The sequence below is a fragment of the Armigeres subalbatus genome, chromosome 1 (assembly GCF_024139115.2).
Source record: "Armigeres subalbatus isolate Guangzhou_Male chromosome 1, GZ_Asu_2, whole genome shotgun sequence".
Taxonomy (NCBI): Eukaryota; Metazoa; Arthropoda; class Insecta; order Diptera; family Culicidae; genus Armigeres; species Armigeres subalbatus.
This window is the reverse complement of record NC_085139.1, coordinates 302,542,899-302,558,812: the sequence shown is the minus strand read 5'-3', so window position 1 is coordinate 302,558,812 and position 15,914 is coordinate 302,542,899. Positions and strand designations below refer to the sequence as shown.

Below are 15,914 nucleotides of genomic sequence, written 5' to 3'. Positions count from 1 at the left end.
TCATATGGCCGGAACGGTCGTTTGGCCGAAAGGGTCATTTGGCCGAATAGGACATTTGGCCGTGAGACGTGAGACGTCTCACTTCTCACTTTTCACTGTGAAAACTTAGTAGCGCAAAGTGGGTAGAGAGACGTCTCACTACTCACCTCATGCTTCTCACTTTTTACAGTGAGAAGTAAGAAATGAGGAATGAGAATTGAGACGTCTCTCTTCTCATTCCTTATTTCTCATTTTTCAAATAACCTATTCGGCAAAATGACCTATTAGGCCAAATGTCTTATTCGGCCAAATGTCCTATTCGGCCAATGTCCTATTCGGACAAATGTCCTATTCGGCCAAATGTCCTATTCAGCCAAATTACTCCTTCGGCCAAACGACCTTTTCGGCCAAATGACCCTTTCGGCCAAATGACCCTTTCGGCTGAACGACCCTTTCGGTGAAACAACCTTTTCGGCCAAATGACCCTTTCGGCCAAACGACCCTTTCGGCCAAACGACCCTTTCGTCTGTTCGGCAAAATGGTTCGGCCAAATGACATTGGTAAAAAGATGCAAACTACCGTCATCGGGGGTGACAATGGGTCTGGGGGTGAGAATGGGTCATCGCTCTCACCGGCAGCCTGGAGGTCGTAGAGCAAAATCGTTCAAAAAGGTTTCTTATATTTTATGACAATGACCCATTCTCACCCCCATTTGACCCATTAACACCCCCACGACGGTATCGAATTCTCGAAGTATTTGAGCAGAAAATACTGCGCGGTGGAGAATAGTAAATGGCGCATACGAACGAATGAATCACGATTGTACCATGTTTATAAAAATGCAGACCAAGGCAGGCTAATAAAATATGGCAGATTACAATGGGCTGAACATGTACTGTGTATGCTGGAAGAGAGACCAGCAAAAAACCTTCCGAGAGCGTGGAAGGGGGCGTTGCCTCCGGGATAGACCCCGCACTCGGTGGCAGTTCGCAATCGAGGAAGATGCTCGTGTAGCTGGTGTGCAGGGAGACTGGCGACTGGCGGCCTGGAATAGGAAATTAAATACGGTTTTCCTCCGGATAACACGGAATGTACCAGAATAGATATAGGTAAATTTAGAATGAAATTTTTGGACATTTTCCTCAGGAATTCCCTCACGACATTCTCCATTTCTTTTGTTTTTTTAGGGTCCCTTCAGATATTCATTCAAAGCTCTATAACAAATTTATTCGGAAATTTATTTGAAATTCTGTTAGGAATTACTTTGAAAATGTCTGTGAGGATTTTTTCGAAATTTTCCTGAAGGGTTCCTACTGATTTTTCTTTGGGAATTCATCCAGTTCCCAAAGTTTTTTTCGGAAATTTCTTCAAAAATCTTGCCGGATTGCCTTCATAAACTTGTTCCGACATTACTTCAGGAAATCCTTTGGAAAACTATTTTAGGAATTCCATCAGAAATTAGTTCATCTATATACATAAAAATGAATTTCTGTCTGTCTGAACCTTATAGACTCTGAAACTACTAAACCGATCGGCGTGCAAATTTGTATGTAGAGGTTTTTGGTGCCGGGGAAGGTTCTTAGAAGGTTCCCATTCAAATGAAACAGAAATTTCTGCATAACTTGAGAACTAAGCAGAGAATAAATCAATTTGAGGCGAAACGAAGTTCGTCGGGTCTGCTAGTTGTTGAATAAATTTCCGAATGAATTCCTGCATGATGAGCTCTACTAAAGGAATAACCAAATTTCTGTAGGAATTCTCATAGAATTTTACGAAGGAATTCCTTATGAACTTTAATAAGAAATGTCTGTAGAAAATGTCTGTAGTTTCCTCCAGAAATTCCTTCAGGGACTACACCAAGAACTTTTTTGGCATATTTAACCAAATTTCAGGAAAAATATTGAATTTGGTTGGTCATCCCCAGTCTTACTCAGCTAGTATTTATTTTTATTTATGTTGATCATAACATTTTAACATAAATAACATTTTAAAATCAGGTATTGATTAGTGTCGCCGACAATTGACTATTTTGAATGTGCTGCTTGATGATCGGCAAAAGTAAAATATTGCAATTTTAATCCACTGAAGTCGATTTGTATACGGGCGATTCCTACCGTGTGAATCAAAACTGCATGGCTCCAAAAACCCGCATTAATATTGATTTTTCCAATCATTGATTTTTTCATCCACGCCAGTTCACGCCGCCGCCGATAAAAGTCAATGGCGCGCCGCCGTGACGCCGCCGCCGCCGGGGCAAAAGTGACCACTACGCCGCCGCCGCCGATTATATGACCGGCGCACAGGTCTAATTTCCGAATGTAATCCGAATTTGCGAGTCAAGTACAAGAAACTGAAATCGAGCATACTTTTAACCCTTAAAGGCGCAAGGCGACAAAGCAAGACCATGCTGAGGGTGGCTGGGTTCGATTCCCGGTGCCGGTCTAGGCAATTTTCGGATTGGAAATTGTCTCGACTTTCCTGGGCATAAAAGTATCATCGTGCTAGCCTCATGATATACGAATGCAAAAATGGTAACCTGGCTTAGAAACCTCGCAGTTAATAACTGTGGAAGTGCTTAATGAACACTAAGCTGCGAGGCGGCTCTGTCCCAGTGTGGGGATGTAATGCCAATAAGAAGAAGAAGAAGAACCATTGAAATCATTAACATTAAACGTATTTTCGGTTTGTTTTTTTTAAAACAACATTGCGCATTTAAGGGTTAAGGTGAAGTATGCTTGGCTTTAGTTTCTCGTACTTAACTCGCTAAATCGTATTACAATCCACTAAAAAAATGCTGCTCATTTATTTTATTTCTGCTGTTTTTAAATTACACTTGAATAACATTTTCAACATTAAATAATTCGACAAAAACTAATTGGATCGGCATTTTCTGGACAACAATTTAGGTTATGTAAAATTTCATTATCATGACCTGCCATGGCCGAAAATCTTATATTAAAAGATCAGAACCAACAGATGAATGCATGAATATTTGGAACTTTTGGCTTTCTTGGGATGTTGTGAGTATTATCCGCCACTCCGGCACCAGTCACGCCTGTACGCTTACGTGATTGAAAGGCCTTACTCGTTAGTCGCTTGAATTTTGTGTAAGATAGAATTATATATTTATCATATGTTCTACTTAGCGGCGAAGCCATTGCCTCCCCCCTTCATCCAGAGTGAAACTTTTTTAGACAAGTAGATTAAACGTTATTGAGATCTAGATATTAAAATTGACAGAAGAATTGTGGAATCTAATCGAAAACCATTTGTACAATTTAACGAATTAAGAGTGAACCCCAATTAATAATTCAACGAAAGTTTAATGACATGACAATGTATCCAAAATTAACTCAATTAGTTCAATGCTCACATGGCCATCGAAATAGCTAACGGAAGTACAATTCACGTTAAGCAATATATAAGCAATAAATTCCAAATTTCATGCCTCAATGAGTAAGTACATTCGCATCCACACGCTGTTCAGAAATTATGCTTTAAGTACACCGACGGCGCAATCCAACCGGAACAATGAGACTGACTGACGCCCCACGGCCGGTATGACCTAAGAACAATGCTACCCAGTAATGACTGAACAATGACAGCCCGAAATGTGCGTTTCATTGCTTCTACATAGATTGGAGCTACAGTCAGCTGTCGTCATCGCAGCCTTCGTCATTGCTGATTGCAGTACAAGTCAACGGAAGCTACCAACACGGTTTCCAAAAATATGCTCCCCATCGCAAACGATTACAACAGCGGCTCCTTTCCGACTGCTTGCCACAGCAGCCCTGCACTAAACAAAACAAAAAAAAAATGCCAAAAATAATGCCAACTCACCCGACAGCATGCTCCCGGTGGTGCCTCCTCCCGCTCCAGTTCCAACGCCGGCCGACTGCATCAGACCAGCCGACGGCGTCCCAGCGGTGGTTATTGCTGCCGACGTCGATGTTGCCACTCCACTGCCCGCCGGGTTGATGAACGACGTCTCGACGCTATTATCCTCGAAGCTGTTGTTGCTGCTGTTGTTGCCGCTGTGGCCGTTGAAATTGCAGCTCTTCGATAGTGTTCCCTTGCCACTTCCGCCTCCGACACAACTGCTACTGCTGCCGGGGCTGGAGGAAGTTTTCTTGGATTTCCACAGTTTCATGGTTTTCACTGGGATGTTTTTTGGCACTCACCAACTCTTTCACTGCGGTGTTTTTTTTTTATTCGTCGAGATTTATCCTTGCGGTGGGAAATATTGCTTTTCACTGTTATTCCCTTCCCGATTTATTTTCTTCGCCGAACGCAAATGCTTCCAAGAATTGTACGACAATCACTTACAAAACTAAATTGCACACTGAGGTCACCCGAATTACCGACGCCAGTGGAATAATCAATCCGTTAGCAGATTTGCGATCACTTTTTTATGGCACAGTTGCCACTTTTATTCGCGATGGCATATAAAATCCCGTCATAAAAGCGACATTCCCGCGTGATGGCCGCGACGACAAATCACTACACACTGTTTGTTTTGAATATTCACGCCTTCTAACGGTGTTTTCCTACGTGGCTGTCATAACCTCCGCTGCCGCCATGTTGTCAACACCGCTGACCATCCGCCATTGTTCCCTAATCTTCCACCACCGATCTAGTACTACAATGTCTGCGTGAAACACTGAATGAATCTTCGACCCGTCTGTAAATAGAAAAATAAGTTTTCTTCTAAATGGAAACTCAGCACAAATCCTATTCAGATGCGATCGTGATCGTGGTCTGTCCTCTAATGCGTGCGGTTTCGACAACCATCTTTCAATCTGCCTGTGCGATCACCTTGTTGTCATAATTTTCCCCCAATGCGCCAAACGTCTATTTTTAAGACCCTTCTCGGAAAAATCGCTTCCCGCAAACGAGAGAGTGGTCGAAGATTTCATAACCGCGCAGAGTGTCCCCAAGACGCAACGCGTCGTACCGCTTGCTTCGCTTTCCTTCCATCTTCTTTTTTTCTCTGACCCAAACATTTGGTTCGAACATTAATTAACTCGACCCGCAATTGACCACTTTTGCGCTACGACTATGGGGGACGCCAAATGACGCCTGTCTCTATACCACCCACACACGTACGGACCGCAAACTCCGCGTACGCCACTGAGCACGATGCAAAAGGAGTCTGCGTCGTCGTGTCACAAGTTTTTCATTCAGAAATTGATTGTGACAGGTCGGTCAATCCTATATAGTGGACAAGAAGAATGAACGAGAAGAAAAGTTTTGGTTTTGCTGAGAGGAAAAACAAGAACATGATCGCGGTCCTCACGTTGTTGGTTGGGATTCGATCTTGACCAAACCCAAATGTTTTGCTTGCGTTGGTTTTTTTTCGGTACTGTCAGAAGCGCAGACCCATTTATTCTCTCTGGTCAGACGAGTTCGTGTTGTTTGTGAAAAATGGGATGTTTTAAAATTCACTTGCACGAATAAAAGTCTCTTAATTATCAGATTTGTTATGTTTCGATTTGAAAACTCAACTCGTAATCAAGAACCATTCCACAAATTACGCAACTCTAAAATAGCATTTGCAATCAACATTACGTTGCATCCCAAGTTGCATCCTATAAAAGACACCTGGGCCAAAATGATGGACTTCTGATCTGATTGATTGACAGCTCTGCTAAGACATCGCAACGTCGCACTTGCTTCTTGGCTTATGCAGGCCCAACTCCACTTTGCTTCCAGATTTTGGACGCTATCGACCATTAGTGGCGTAGATCATGGAGCAGTGGGGTCCCCAAGCACCAGTTGTGTGCAGTAATGTCGAAAAGTCAAATCGACCACGTTTTAAGGGACGGTAAGTGCTTCATCATGAACGTCCGTACTTCCCGCACTGAAACTGTTGAAATCATTTGTTTTTAACGGAGAAAGGACGTTTGGCAAAAAGCCATTCGGTTGAAAGCCATTTGGCGGAAAGTAAGGCCGTTGTTTGGGCAAATATGTCGTTTTACCAAACGAACCATTATATCGAACATTATCTGACTGAAAATGACATTCAGCCGAACGCTTAGCTTTAGCTTAGCTTTAGCTTAGCTTTAGCTTAGCTTTAGCTTAGCTTTAGCTTAGCTTTAGTTTTAGCTTAGTTAGCTTTTAGCTTAGCTTTTAGTTAGCTTTTAAGTTAGCTTTAGCTTAGCTTTTAGCTTAGCTTTTTTAGTTTAGCTAGTTTAGCTTAGTTTAGCTAGCTTAGAAGCTTTTAGCTTAGTTAGTTTTAGTTTAGTTTTTAGTTTAGCTTTAAGCTTAGTTTTTAGTTTAGTTTTAGCTTTAGCTTAGTTTTTAGCGAAGTTTTAGTTAGTTTTAGTTTAGTTTTAGCTTAGCTTTTAGTTTTTAGCTTAGAAGTTTAGTTTTAGTTAGCTTAGTTTAGTTTAGTTTTAGTTAGCTGAAGTTTAGCTTAGTTAGCTTTTTAGTTCAGCCCCCCCAGTTCCCACCCCAGCTCCACCCCACCCCTGTTCCAGCCCCAGCCCTGCTCAGCCCACCAGCCCCACCCCAGCTCCCCACCAGCCCTGTTCAGCCCTGTTCCACCCCACCCCACCCACCCCACCCCTGTTCCACCCCACCTGTTCCCACCCCCCCACCCAGCCCCACCCCACCCCTGTTCCCACCTGTTCACCTGTTCCCACCCCACCACCTGTTCTGTTCCCTGTTCCTGTTCCTGTGTCTGTTCCTGTTCCCACCCACCCCTGTTCCCACCCCAGCTCCCACCCCAGCCCCCTGTTCCACCCCATCTGTTCCCAGCTCCCAGCTCCTGTTCCACCCCACCCCACCCCAGCTCCCACTCCCAGCCCACCTCCCAGCCCCACCTGTTCTCCCCACTCCAGCTCCCAGCCCACCCCTGCTCCAGCTCCCAGCCCCCCCCACCTCACCCCAGCCCCAGCCTCAGCCTCCCACTCCCAGCCTCCCCACCTCCCAGCCCAGCCCACTCCCCAGCTCTCACCAGCTGTTCACCTCAGCCCCACCCGCCCCAGCCCCACCCTGTTCCCACCACCCCCCACCCCACCCCAGCCCCACCCTGTTCCACCTGTTCCACCCCAGCCCCTGTTCCCACCAGCCACCACCCCTGTCTGTTCCAGCCCCACCCCTGTCTCCAGCCCCACCCTGTTCCTGTTCACCCACCCCACCCACCCCAGCCCACCCCACCTGTTCCCACTGTTCCACCAGTTCCCTGTTCCACCCCAGCCTCCCTGTTCCCACCACCACCCCACCTGTTCCACCTGTCTCCCTGTTCCTGTCTCCACCCCCACCCACCCCTGTTCCCTGTTCCTGTTCCCACCCTGTTCCCAGCCCCCACCAGCCCCACCTGTTCCAGCCCCCAGCCCACCACCCCACTCCAGCCCCACCTGCTCCCACCCACCCCAGTTCCCACCACCTGTTCTCCCTGTTCACCTCAGCCTGTTCCCACCCAGCCCACCACCTCACCCCAGCCTCAGCCCCACTCCAGCCCCAGCCTCAGCCCCACTCCACCCCTCCAGCCACCTCCAGCCTCACCCCCACCCAGTTCCAGCCTCACTCCCAGCCCCACTCCTCCTGTTCCACCCCAGCCTCCCCACCCACCTCCCAGCCCCAGCTCACCCCAGCTCCCCACCCCTCCCCACCTCAGCCCTGTTCCAGCCCCACTCCAGCCCCACCCCACCTGTTCCACCCCTGTTCCCACCCCACCTGTTCTCCACCCCAGCCCCACCCCAGCCCCACCCCTGTCTGTTCCTGTTCCCCCTGTTCCCACCCCTCTCCACCTGTTCCACCCAGCCCACCCCACCTGTTCCCACCCCTGTTCCACTCCCACCTGTTCCACCCCACCCCACCCCACCCTGTCTGTTCCCACCCCTGTTCCTGTTCCCACCCCACCCCCACCCACCTGTTCCCACCCCACCCCCACCCCTGTTCCCCCCAGCCCCACCCCACTCCCACCTGTTCCCCACCTCACTCCTGTTCCACCAGCCTGTTCCACTCACCCAGCTCCACCCCCCCACCCCCACCTGTTCCCCAGCTCCCAGCCCTGTTCTCCCCCAGCCCACTCAGCCTCAGCTCCCACCACCCCACCTCAGCTCCCAGCTAGCCCAGCTCCTGTTCAGCCAGCTGTTAGCAGCTAGCTTAGCTTAGCTTTAGCAGCTTAGCTTTTAGCCAGCCCCAGCTCAGCCCCAGCTGCTAGCTTTTAGCTTAGCTTTAGCTTAGCTTTAGCTTAGCTTTAGCTTAGCTTTAGCTTAGCTTTAGCTTAGCTTTAGCTTAGCTTTAGCTTAGCTTTAGCCGGAAGCCTTCTTTTCTCCTTCGTTCAAAAGCCTTGGTAGCCTGTTTTCAAGAGGCACGGAAGCCTTCTTTCCCAAGGCCCGGAAGCCTTCTTCCAAGATGCCCGGAAGCCTCCTTTCAAGAGGTCTAGAAGCCTCCTTCTAAGAGGCACGGAAGCCGTCTTTCAAGTTGCTCGGAAGCCTCCTTCCAAATTGCCCGGAAGCCTCCTTTCAAGAGGCCCTGAAGCCTCCTTTCAAAAAGCCCGAAAGCCTCCTTTCGAGAGGCCCGGAAAGCTCCTTTCGGAGGCCCGGAAGCCTCATTTCAAGAGGCCCGGAAGCATCCTTTCAACAGGCCTGGAAGCCTCACCTCAATAAGCCCAATAGGCCAATTATTTTCCCCTTTCACCAAAAGCCTCTGAAGCCGTCTTTCAAGAGGCCCAGAAGCCGTTTTTCAATAGGCCTGGAAGACTTATTTCAATAAGCCCGGAAGCCACCTTTCAAAAGGTCCAGAAGCCTCCTTTCAAGAGGCCCGTAAGCACACAACGCGCGAAAAATTTTAAGCTCAAAGCGACGCTTAATTGTGCATCATAGCATGCGTTACTTGGAGAGGCGTAATCAACAATCTAATGTCATTTGTGTTTATTTGATGTTATTGGTTAGGGGAAGTGCACCGGTTTTGGCCAACTTAGTGCCTAATTTGGCCAACCCTGGAAAATACATATTTTTCCAAAATAATCAATCAGTTGAAAGCAGCGTTGAGCCGTGAGGGATATATCTTTTGTAGGAACTAATAAAACCCTCGCGAATTGCTTTATTTTCGGAGTTATTCGCAAAATTGGCCAAATTAGGAACATGGCCAAAACCGGTACAGTTCCCCTAGCTGGTTGCCTCACATTCTGGAAAACTTGTCTACGGGTTTTGTTCTCGTGTGAGTTTAAAAGTATAGGATTTACGGAATTTGAACACGGAAAGTCCCAAATCCCACGACATTTAAAATACATGGGTATGAAGTTCGGGAGATTTTTTTCTCAAGCTATGGTGCTACCAATTGCTGATTGCTGCCAAAAGATATTAGATTAGGTTGGATTCACCCCAGACCCAATCCAACCTCAACGAAAACTGGAAGTCAATAAACGGAATTGGATTTTCTCACATTTTATAAGTTGGTGAAAGGCGTTTTTCTTATTTGGCGAAACAAATTACTTGCGGTATCCTGTTTAGCATACAGATTCGGAATAAAATCCACTTTTGTTGGTTTACTCTATGCTGTTCAACTATTACCTGTAACATCCTAAGATGCAAGTCTAACTTTTAAAATAAATTCTCTTTTTAGGGAAGAAAGGATAACACGTCTGACTCTTGGGATCTCAGGAACAAAACTCCTTTATTGAGTACAATTACATATCTAGAGCAACATTTAAAAAAGACGTAACAGCCAAAATTGATTCCTTTTGATTCTTTATCCACATATATAGCTATACTAACATATATGTGGACAAAGAATCAGAAAGAATAAATTTTGGCTGTTACGCCCTTTTCAAATGTTGGTCTAGATATACTTATATTAACCTAATATTAACTGCCTACAGTGGTGTGGTTCGCTCTATCGAGAGGAGCTCTTGGTGAGATTTTACCGCACGATGGGCATTGCCCATCTTGCCACTACATTACCATTATCTATTATCAACGCTAATCCATATGCATATAATTTATTTTTCTCTTACTACTGAGATTTTCACAAATCTCAACATTCCGATGGCTGTTATGATATATGTAAACACCAACGGAATATCACCATAGTAACTGATTAGCAATGCTCAAAGCTTTGCATGTGCGCGTTGCGTCGCTTTAGAAGTAAACGATTAAGGCGTTGATTTTAGAAGCGGGACGTCAAACGCCATTGATTCGAGTAGATTGCGCAACAGATGGCGCTAGTATTTTCGATGACGAGAAAATTTCAACTGGTTTTCACTAAGGGTTACGTCTGTTTGTCTGTGGATAGGCTCTATTCAACGCACCGAAACACTTTCTAGTACTGATTGGAATTTTAGGATAAAGCATCTTTTTTTTTTTTTTTTTTTTTAATTTTATTTACGTGGCTTTACTCACTAATCTCTCTTCATTTCCAATTCCTAATACTTCTCCTATAGTCAAATTTTCAAAAATCAAATCTCTTTCGTGTTGGTATTTCTGGCAATCCATCAGCATATGTCGAACCGTGAGGTCGTCCCCGCAGCATTGTGGCCTTTCATCTTTGTCCAGTATATAACTATGGGTCAGCTTCGTATGTCCTATCCGAATCCTGGTGATTGCTACTTGTTCCGAAGTGTTGTTAACATCCTTCCAAGGCATTGTGGTTGCTTTAAAACTGCGGGTAAACTTATCACATTTTATTGGTGAAACATAGTAACCTGCGATTCCATACATGCTTAGTAACGTAATTTGTTTGAATAAATTTTCACTTCTTATCTAACACTCAAGCAAAACAGACGTTCTTTTATTAACCTGCGATTACAAAAGGTTATGGGCCCAAGATTGGCCATAGTTTGAGCAGAACTTTGAACATGAACCGTGAATTATCTACTGGTAGCGGCGACGTTGGTGGAGACGGTGAAGTAGGAATTCCAGGATCAGTAGCTGCTAGAGGCACTCGGATCAGTGGAATTGGCTTACCTGTTATTGAAAGGCTCCGCGGTCGTGAGAATTATACTACCTGGGCGTTTGCCATGAAAATGACATTAATTCGTGAAGGTTCGTGGGGAGCTGTGATGCCAGAAGCAAATGAAAATGTAGATAGAGAAGTTAGCATGCGAGCGTTGGCAACTATATGCTTAAGCTTGGAAACTACAAACTACAGCTTAGTTTTGGATGCAAAAACTGCCAAAGAAGCTTGGGAGAAGTTGCAAAATGCTTTTCAAGATAATGGCTTAACGCGTAAAATTGGTTTGCTGAGGAAGTTGACATCGATACGATTGGAGGATTGTCGAAGTGTGGAAGCTTACGTGGATGAGCTCATGTCGACGGCGCATAAGTTAGCAGGCATCGGATTTCAGGTTGACGATTCTTGGTTGGCGGCGTTGTTATTAATGGGACTTCCTGATCATTACGAGCCTATGATAATGGGTTTGGAAGCCTCTGGTACGGCCCTGACATCAGACGCAGTGAAAGCCAAAATTCTTCAAGATGTCAAAATTCAGGCTACTCCGAAAAGCGGCAAAAACGATGGAATACTTTATTCGGAGCAGAAACAGACGTAGAAGTAATAATGGGCCAACGAAGAAAGATAGTTCGTGTTATAATTGCAAGAAGCAAGGCCATTATGCAGCAAAATGTCCGATGAAACAGCAGCAACACCCGAAGACAAGCAAGGCACTATGCGGAGTATTTGCAATGGGTGATGTTGATGAACGAGAATGGTACTTTGACTCAGGAGCCACCTGTCATATGTCCCGATGTGCCGAAGGTTTTGTGAAACAGCAGCAAATGTCACATCCCGTTGGAACTGCCAACAATGGTTGTATGATGTCCGTAGCAAAGGGTGTGATGAACCTACAACTAGAAGAAGGTCCAATCGAAGTTAAAACGTACTGCAGATTCCAGAACTGGCAACGAACCTTCTTTCTGTCAGCAAGATATGTGAAAAGGGTTTATCTGTAGTCTTCTGCTGACCAATGCGAGGTACGTGAAAACAACGGCAACGTTATTGCTTCTGGAACGCAAATTGGTGGTCTGTATAGATTGAACCGGAAAGCTGAACATTCGATGTTAACATTTAGCTCCGAAGTTTGGCATAAACGCATGGGGCACCTGAACTATCAAAGTCTAAGAAAACTTGCAACGATAGTGGATGGAATCGAGTTGAAGAATGATGTTGTTCCAGAATGTATCGCATGCATTGAAGGCAAGCATTCGCGCAATCCGTTTCCATCAAGTTCATCAAGAGCCGATGCTGCATTGGATTTAGTTCATTCAGATCTGGTTGGCCCAATAGAAGTCCCGTCAATAGGTGGCAGTCGTTTTGTGATGACATTTATAGATGATGCAACAAGGAAGGTGTTTCTGTATTTTTGGAGAAGAAGAGCCAAGCCTTTGAAGCATACACAAAGTTCAAGTCAATGGCAGAGCGCCAAACTGAACGAAAATTGAAGATATTAAGAACGGACAATGGTACTGAATATGTGAACAAACTTTTCAAGAGCAGTTTAGAGAAGGACGGAGTTCGTCATCAAAGAACTTGTCCATACACTCCAGAGCAGAATGGAGTAGCAGAGAGGATGAATCGGACACTCGTGGAGAAAGCCCGAAGCATGCTCAACGATGCAAAATTACCAAAGAAGTTTTGGGCAGAGGCAGTTTCGACGGCAGCATATTTGATAAACCGAAGTCCTACGAGATCATTAGATGCAATAACACCAGAAGAAGCATGGTCCGGAAGAAAGCCAGATTTACGTCATCTCAAGATGTTCGGATCAACAGCACTGGTGCATATCCCAAAGCTCAAAAGGAGAAAGTTCGACATGAAGTCACATAAAGCTATTCTGATCGGATATGCGGAAGACGTCAAAGGCTACAGATTGTATAATCCCACCAATCAAGAAGTTTTTATTAGCAGAGACGTTATTGTGGTTAATGAAGGCAAACCTCAAAACTTCAACTTGCAAATAGACAACTGTCCAGCTGTTCAATTTATGGAACTATACACAATCGAAGAACCAAAAGAACGCGATGCAGGTGATGCTGGAATTCCGGTCGAGATAGAAGATCCAATCCATGCATCAGAAAGCGATGAGAGCGATTTCGAATCCCTAGATGAAGACGATGATCTTGCGCTCCCTTCGCAATTTAACAGGCCAGTTGAGCAGCAACATGGGCTGAGGCGCAGCGATAGGGAGCGCAGAACTCCAGGCAAGTATCAAGATTACGTCAGTTTTAATTCGTTTACTGGCACTGTTGTTTCCCCACAGTGTTCCCCGATGTCAAATGATGTTATCGGAATGTTATCTGACGACCCACAATCTTACGATGATGCGCTGCGTCGACCAGATCGTGATCGATGGATTACTGCAATGAATGAAGAGATGCAAGCTCTCATGGATAATCGCATCGTGGGATTTGACGAATCTACCCCATAATAGGAAACCGATTCGTAACAAATGGGTGTTCAAGACGAAGCGTGCGGCAGATGGAACTATCGAACGATACAAAGCACGCCTGGTGGTGAAGGGATGTTCTCAACGACCGGGAATTGATTATGATGAAGTTTATGCGCCGGTTGTACGTTATGCTACCATCCGATATTTATTGGCCGTGGCAGTGAAATACAATTTGGATATTGACCAAATGGACGCAGTCACAGCTTTTCTACAAGGTAAATTGGAAGATGAAGAAATATATATGGACCAACCAGAAGGGTTCGCCAAGGATGGAACACGTGTTTGTCGGTTACGAAGAGCACTTTACGGACTAAAGCAGTCGAGTAGAGTCTGGAATAATCAACTGGATGCTGCATTGAAAGATTTTGGTCTGTCCCGTTCGAAGGTTGACCCTTGCCTTTACTATCGTCGAAATGGTGATAAGATGCTTTTTGTTACCATATATGTGGACGACTTTCTGATTTTTACGAATGACAACAAACAGAAGAGGAAGTTGAAGCAGTTCCTGCATAGTCTCTTTATGACGAAAGATTTAGGTGAGGCGAATGGTTGTCTTGGATTGCGGAACGTGATCGAAAAAAGGTACATTATCTATTGATCAAGAACAATATGTAAGAAGTATATTACGTCGGTTCCAAATGGAAAACTGTAATCCAGTCCTAACTCCAACAGAAGCTAGTATCAAGCTAAACCAGTCAATGTGTCCTAGCACGCCAGAAGAAATAAATGAAATGAAGCAAATTCCATACCAAGAAGCTGTTGGTTGTTTAACGTATTTAGCTCAAGCAACGAGATTGGATATCAGTTACGCTGTAAATCAAGTCAGTCAATTTTGCAACAACCCTGGACGTGAACATTGGAATGCAGTGAAGCGAATCATAAGATATCTGCGTGGAACTAGCGGACACAAAATAACCTACAGTCTGGAGCGTGAATCTGTACTAACGGGCTACACAGATGCGGATTGGGGAGGAGATCCTGACTCGAGAAAATCAACTTCTGGATATGTGTTTACGTTTATGGGAGGAGCAGTATCTTGGAATGTGAAACGTCAAACAACAGTGGCTCTTTCGTCGTGTGAAGCTGAATACTTCGCACTTTCCCGAACTGTTCAAGAGGCATTTTGGTGGAGGCATTTTCAGTCGCAAATATTTGAAGAAAACATAATCCCTATTCGTTGCGATAATCAATCCGCCATATGTGTTGCGAAAAACCAAGGGTATAAGCCAAGAACAAAACATCTGGATATTCGCTATCATTTTGTGAAGGATGCATTAATCCAAGGAGCAATTGAAGTAAGTTACATCAATACCAATGAACAGCCAGCAGATGGATTGACAAAAGCGTTGATGAAACAAAAGCTTCGAGCATTCAAACAATTTGTAGGAATCGAAGATTAGGGAGGAGTATTGGTGAAACATAGTAACCTGCGATTCCATACATGCTTAGTAACGTAATTTGTTTGAATAAATTTTCACTTCTTATCTAACACTCAAGCAAAACAGACGTTCTTTTATTAACCTGCGATTACAAAACATTTCCACCATTCCGCTTCCCAAGCTTGGCGCAGCAGAGATTTGGAAAATTTTACAAAGTCCCTCGCCGGTACAGGTACGTCGGTACATTCTTTCATCCGTCCGTTGCCAGCTAGAGCGTCAGCATTTTCATTTCCTGTTATACCTGAATGGCTAGGTACCCAGCAAAATGTGATTTGTTTGTCCATCGAAGCTTCTTCAATCGCTTGGATCCAAGCATGGCGGGATTTTCCATGATCCAGCGCTTGCAGGCAGCTTGCCGAGTCGCTAAACACTACAGTATGGGAAGTATCTGGTGCCTGCTCAGTGGCGATCAGAAGCGCCAAAGACTCCGCGGAAAAAATGGTACAACAGTCGGGAATCCTTAATGAAACGTTTATAGTCGCGCTATGTACTCCAAGTCCAACACTTTCTTCGCTCAACGATCCATCGGTGAAAATCTTTGTTGATGTTGCGTATTTTTCTTCTTGTACTCGATTAAATATGGCTTGCGATTTAGACGGTGCCTCGTGGGCACGTAATTGATGTTTTATGCACCAGTCAATAATAGGTTCCGGTTTATTCCATGCACGGTCATTTACTCTTTTAAGAGTGCTAATTGAAGGTATCCGCTGGTCAGTCAGTCGATTCAACCATTCTGATGCTCTTTTGACCATTGGACAAACGCAATTTTCTTCAACAGGATATTTCTCCAGCCAACTGCATGCTTTACTAACCAAACATCCGGTTATGAGATGGAGCAACGGTAGTTGTCCACTTTCCGCAAGTAGTGAAAGTATTGGGCTCGTTCTCACTCCTCGGGATACAGTTCGTATTGCTGTGTGGTAGGTAGGCTGAAGTCGTTTCACCACTTTCTCTCCGCCACGGCTGTAAAAGCCCAGTCCGTGATAGATTTTTGACATCAGTAGGCTATGACAGATTTTAAAAATCGTTTCTCGGTTACCGCCAGCATACCTCCTGCTAATTGCTTTTAGAAGTCGCAGTCGGCTTTGACATTCTTTGAC

The 15,914-nt window shown here is 45.0% G+C and overlaps 1 protein-coding gene across 5 annotated transcripts in view; it reads right to left on the bottom strand.

Annotated features, from left to right (window-relative positions):
- Positions 1-15,914, bottom strand: part of LOC134207832 (glutamate receptor-interacting protein 2) — a 169,104-nt gene that overhangs the window by 138,142 nt on the left and 15,048 nt on the right. For 3 of the 5 annotated variants that reach the window (XM_062683779.1, XM_062683780.1, XM_062683781.1), the window contains exon 2: positions 3,820-4,660. The exons of 1 other annotated variant lie outside the window; for it this stretch is intronic. In XM_062683779.1, coding sequence (XP_062539763.1) covers positions 3,820-4,129 — 310 coding nt within the window. In that variant the 5' untranslated portion in view covers positions 4,130-4,660. The remainder of the gene's footprint in view (positions 1-3,819; positions 4,661-15,914) is intronic. One more of the 5 variants, XM_062683782.1, reaches the window with a different exon arrangement.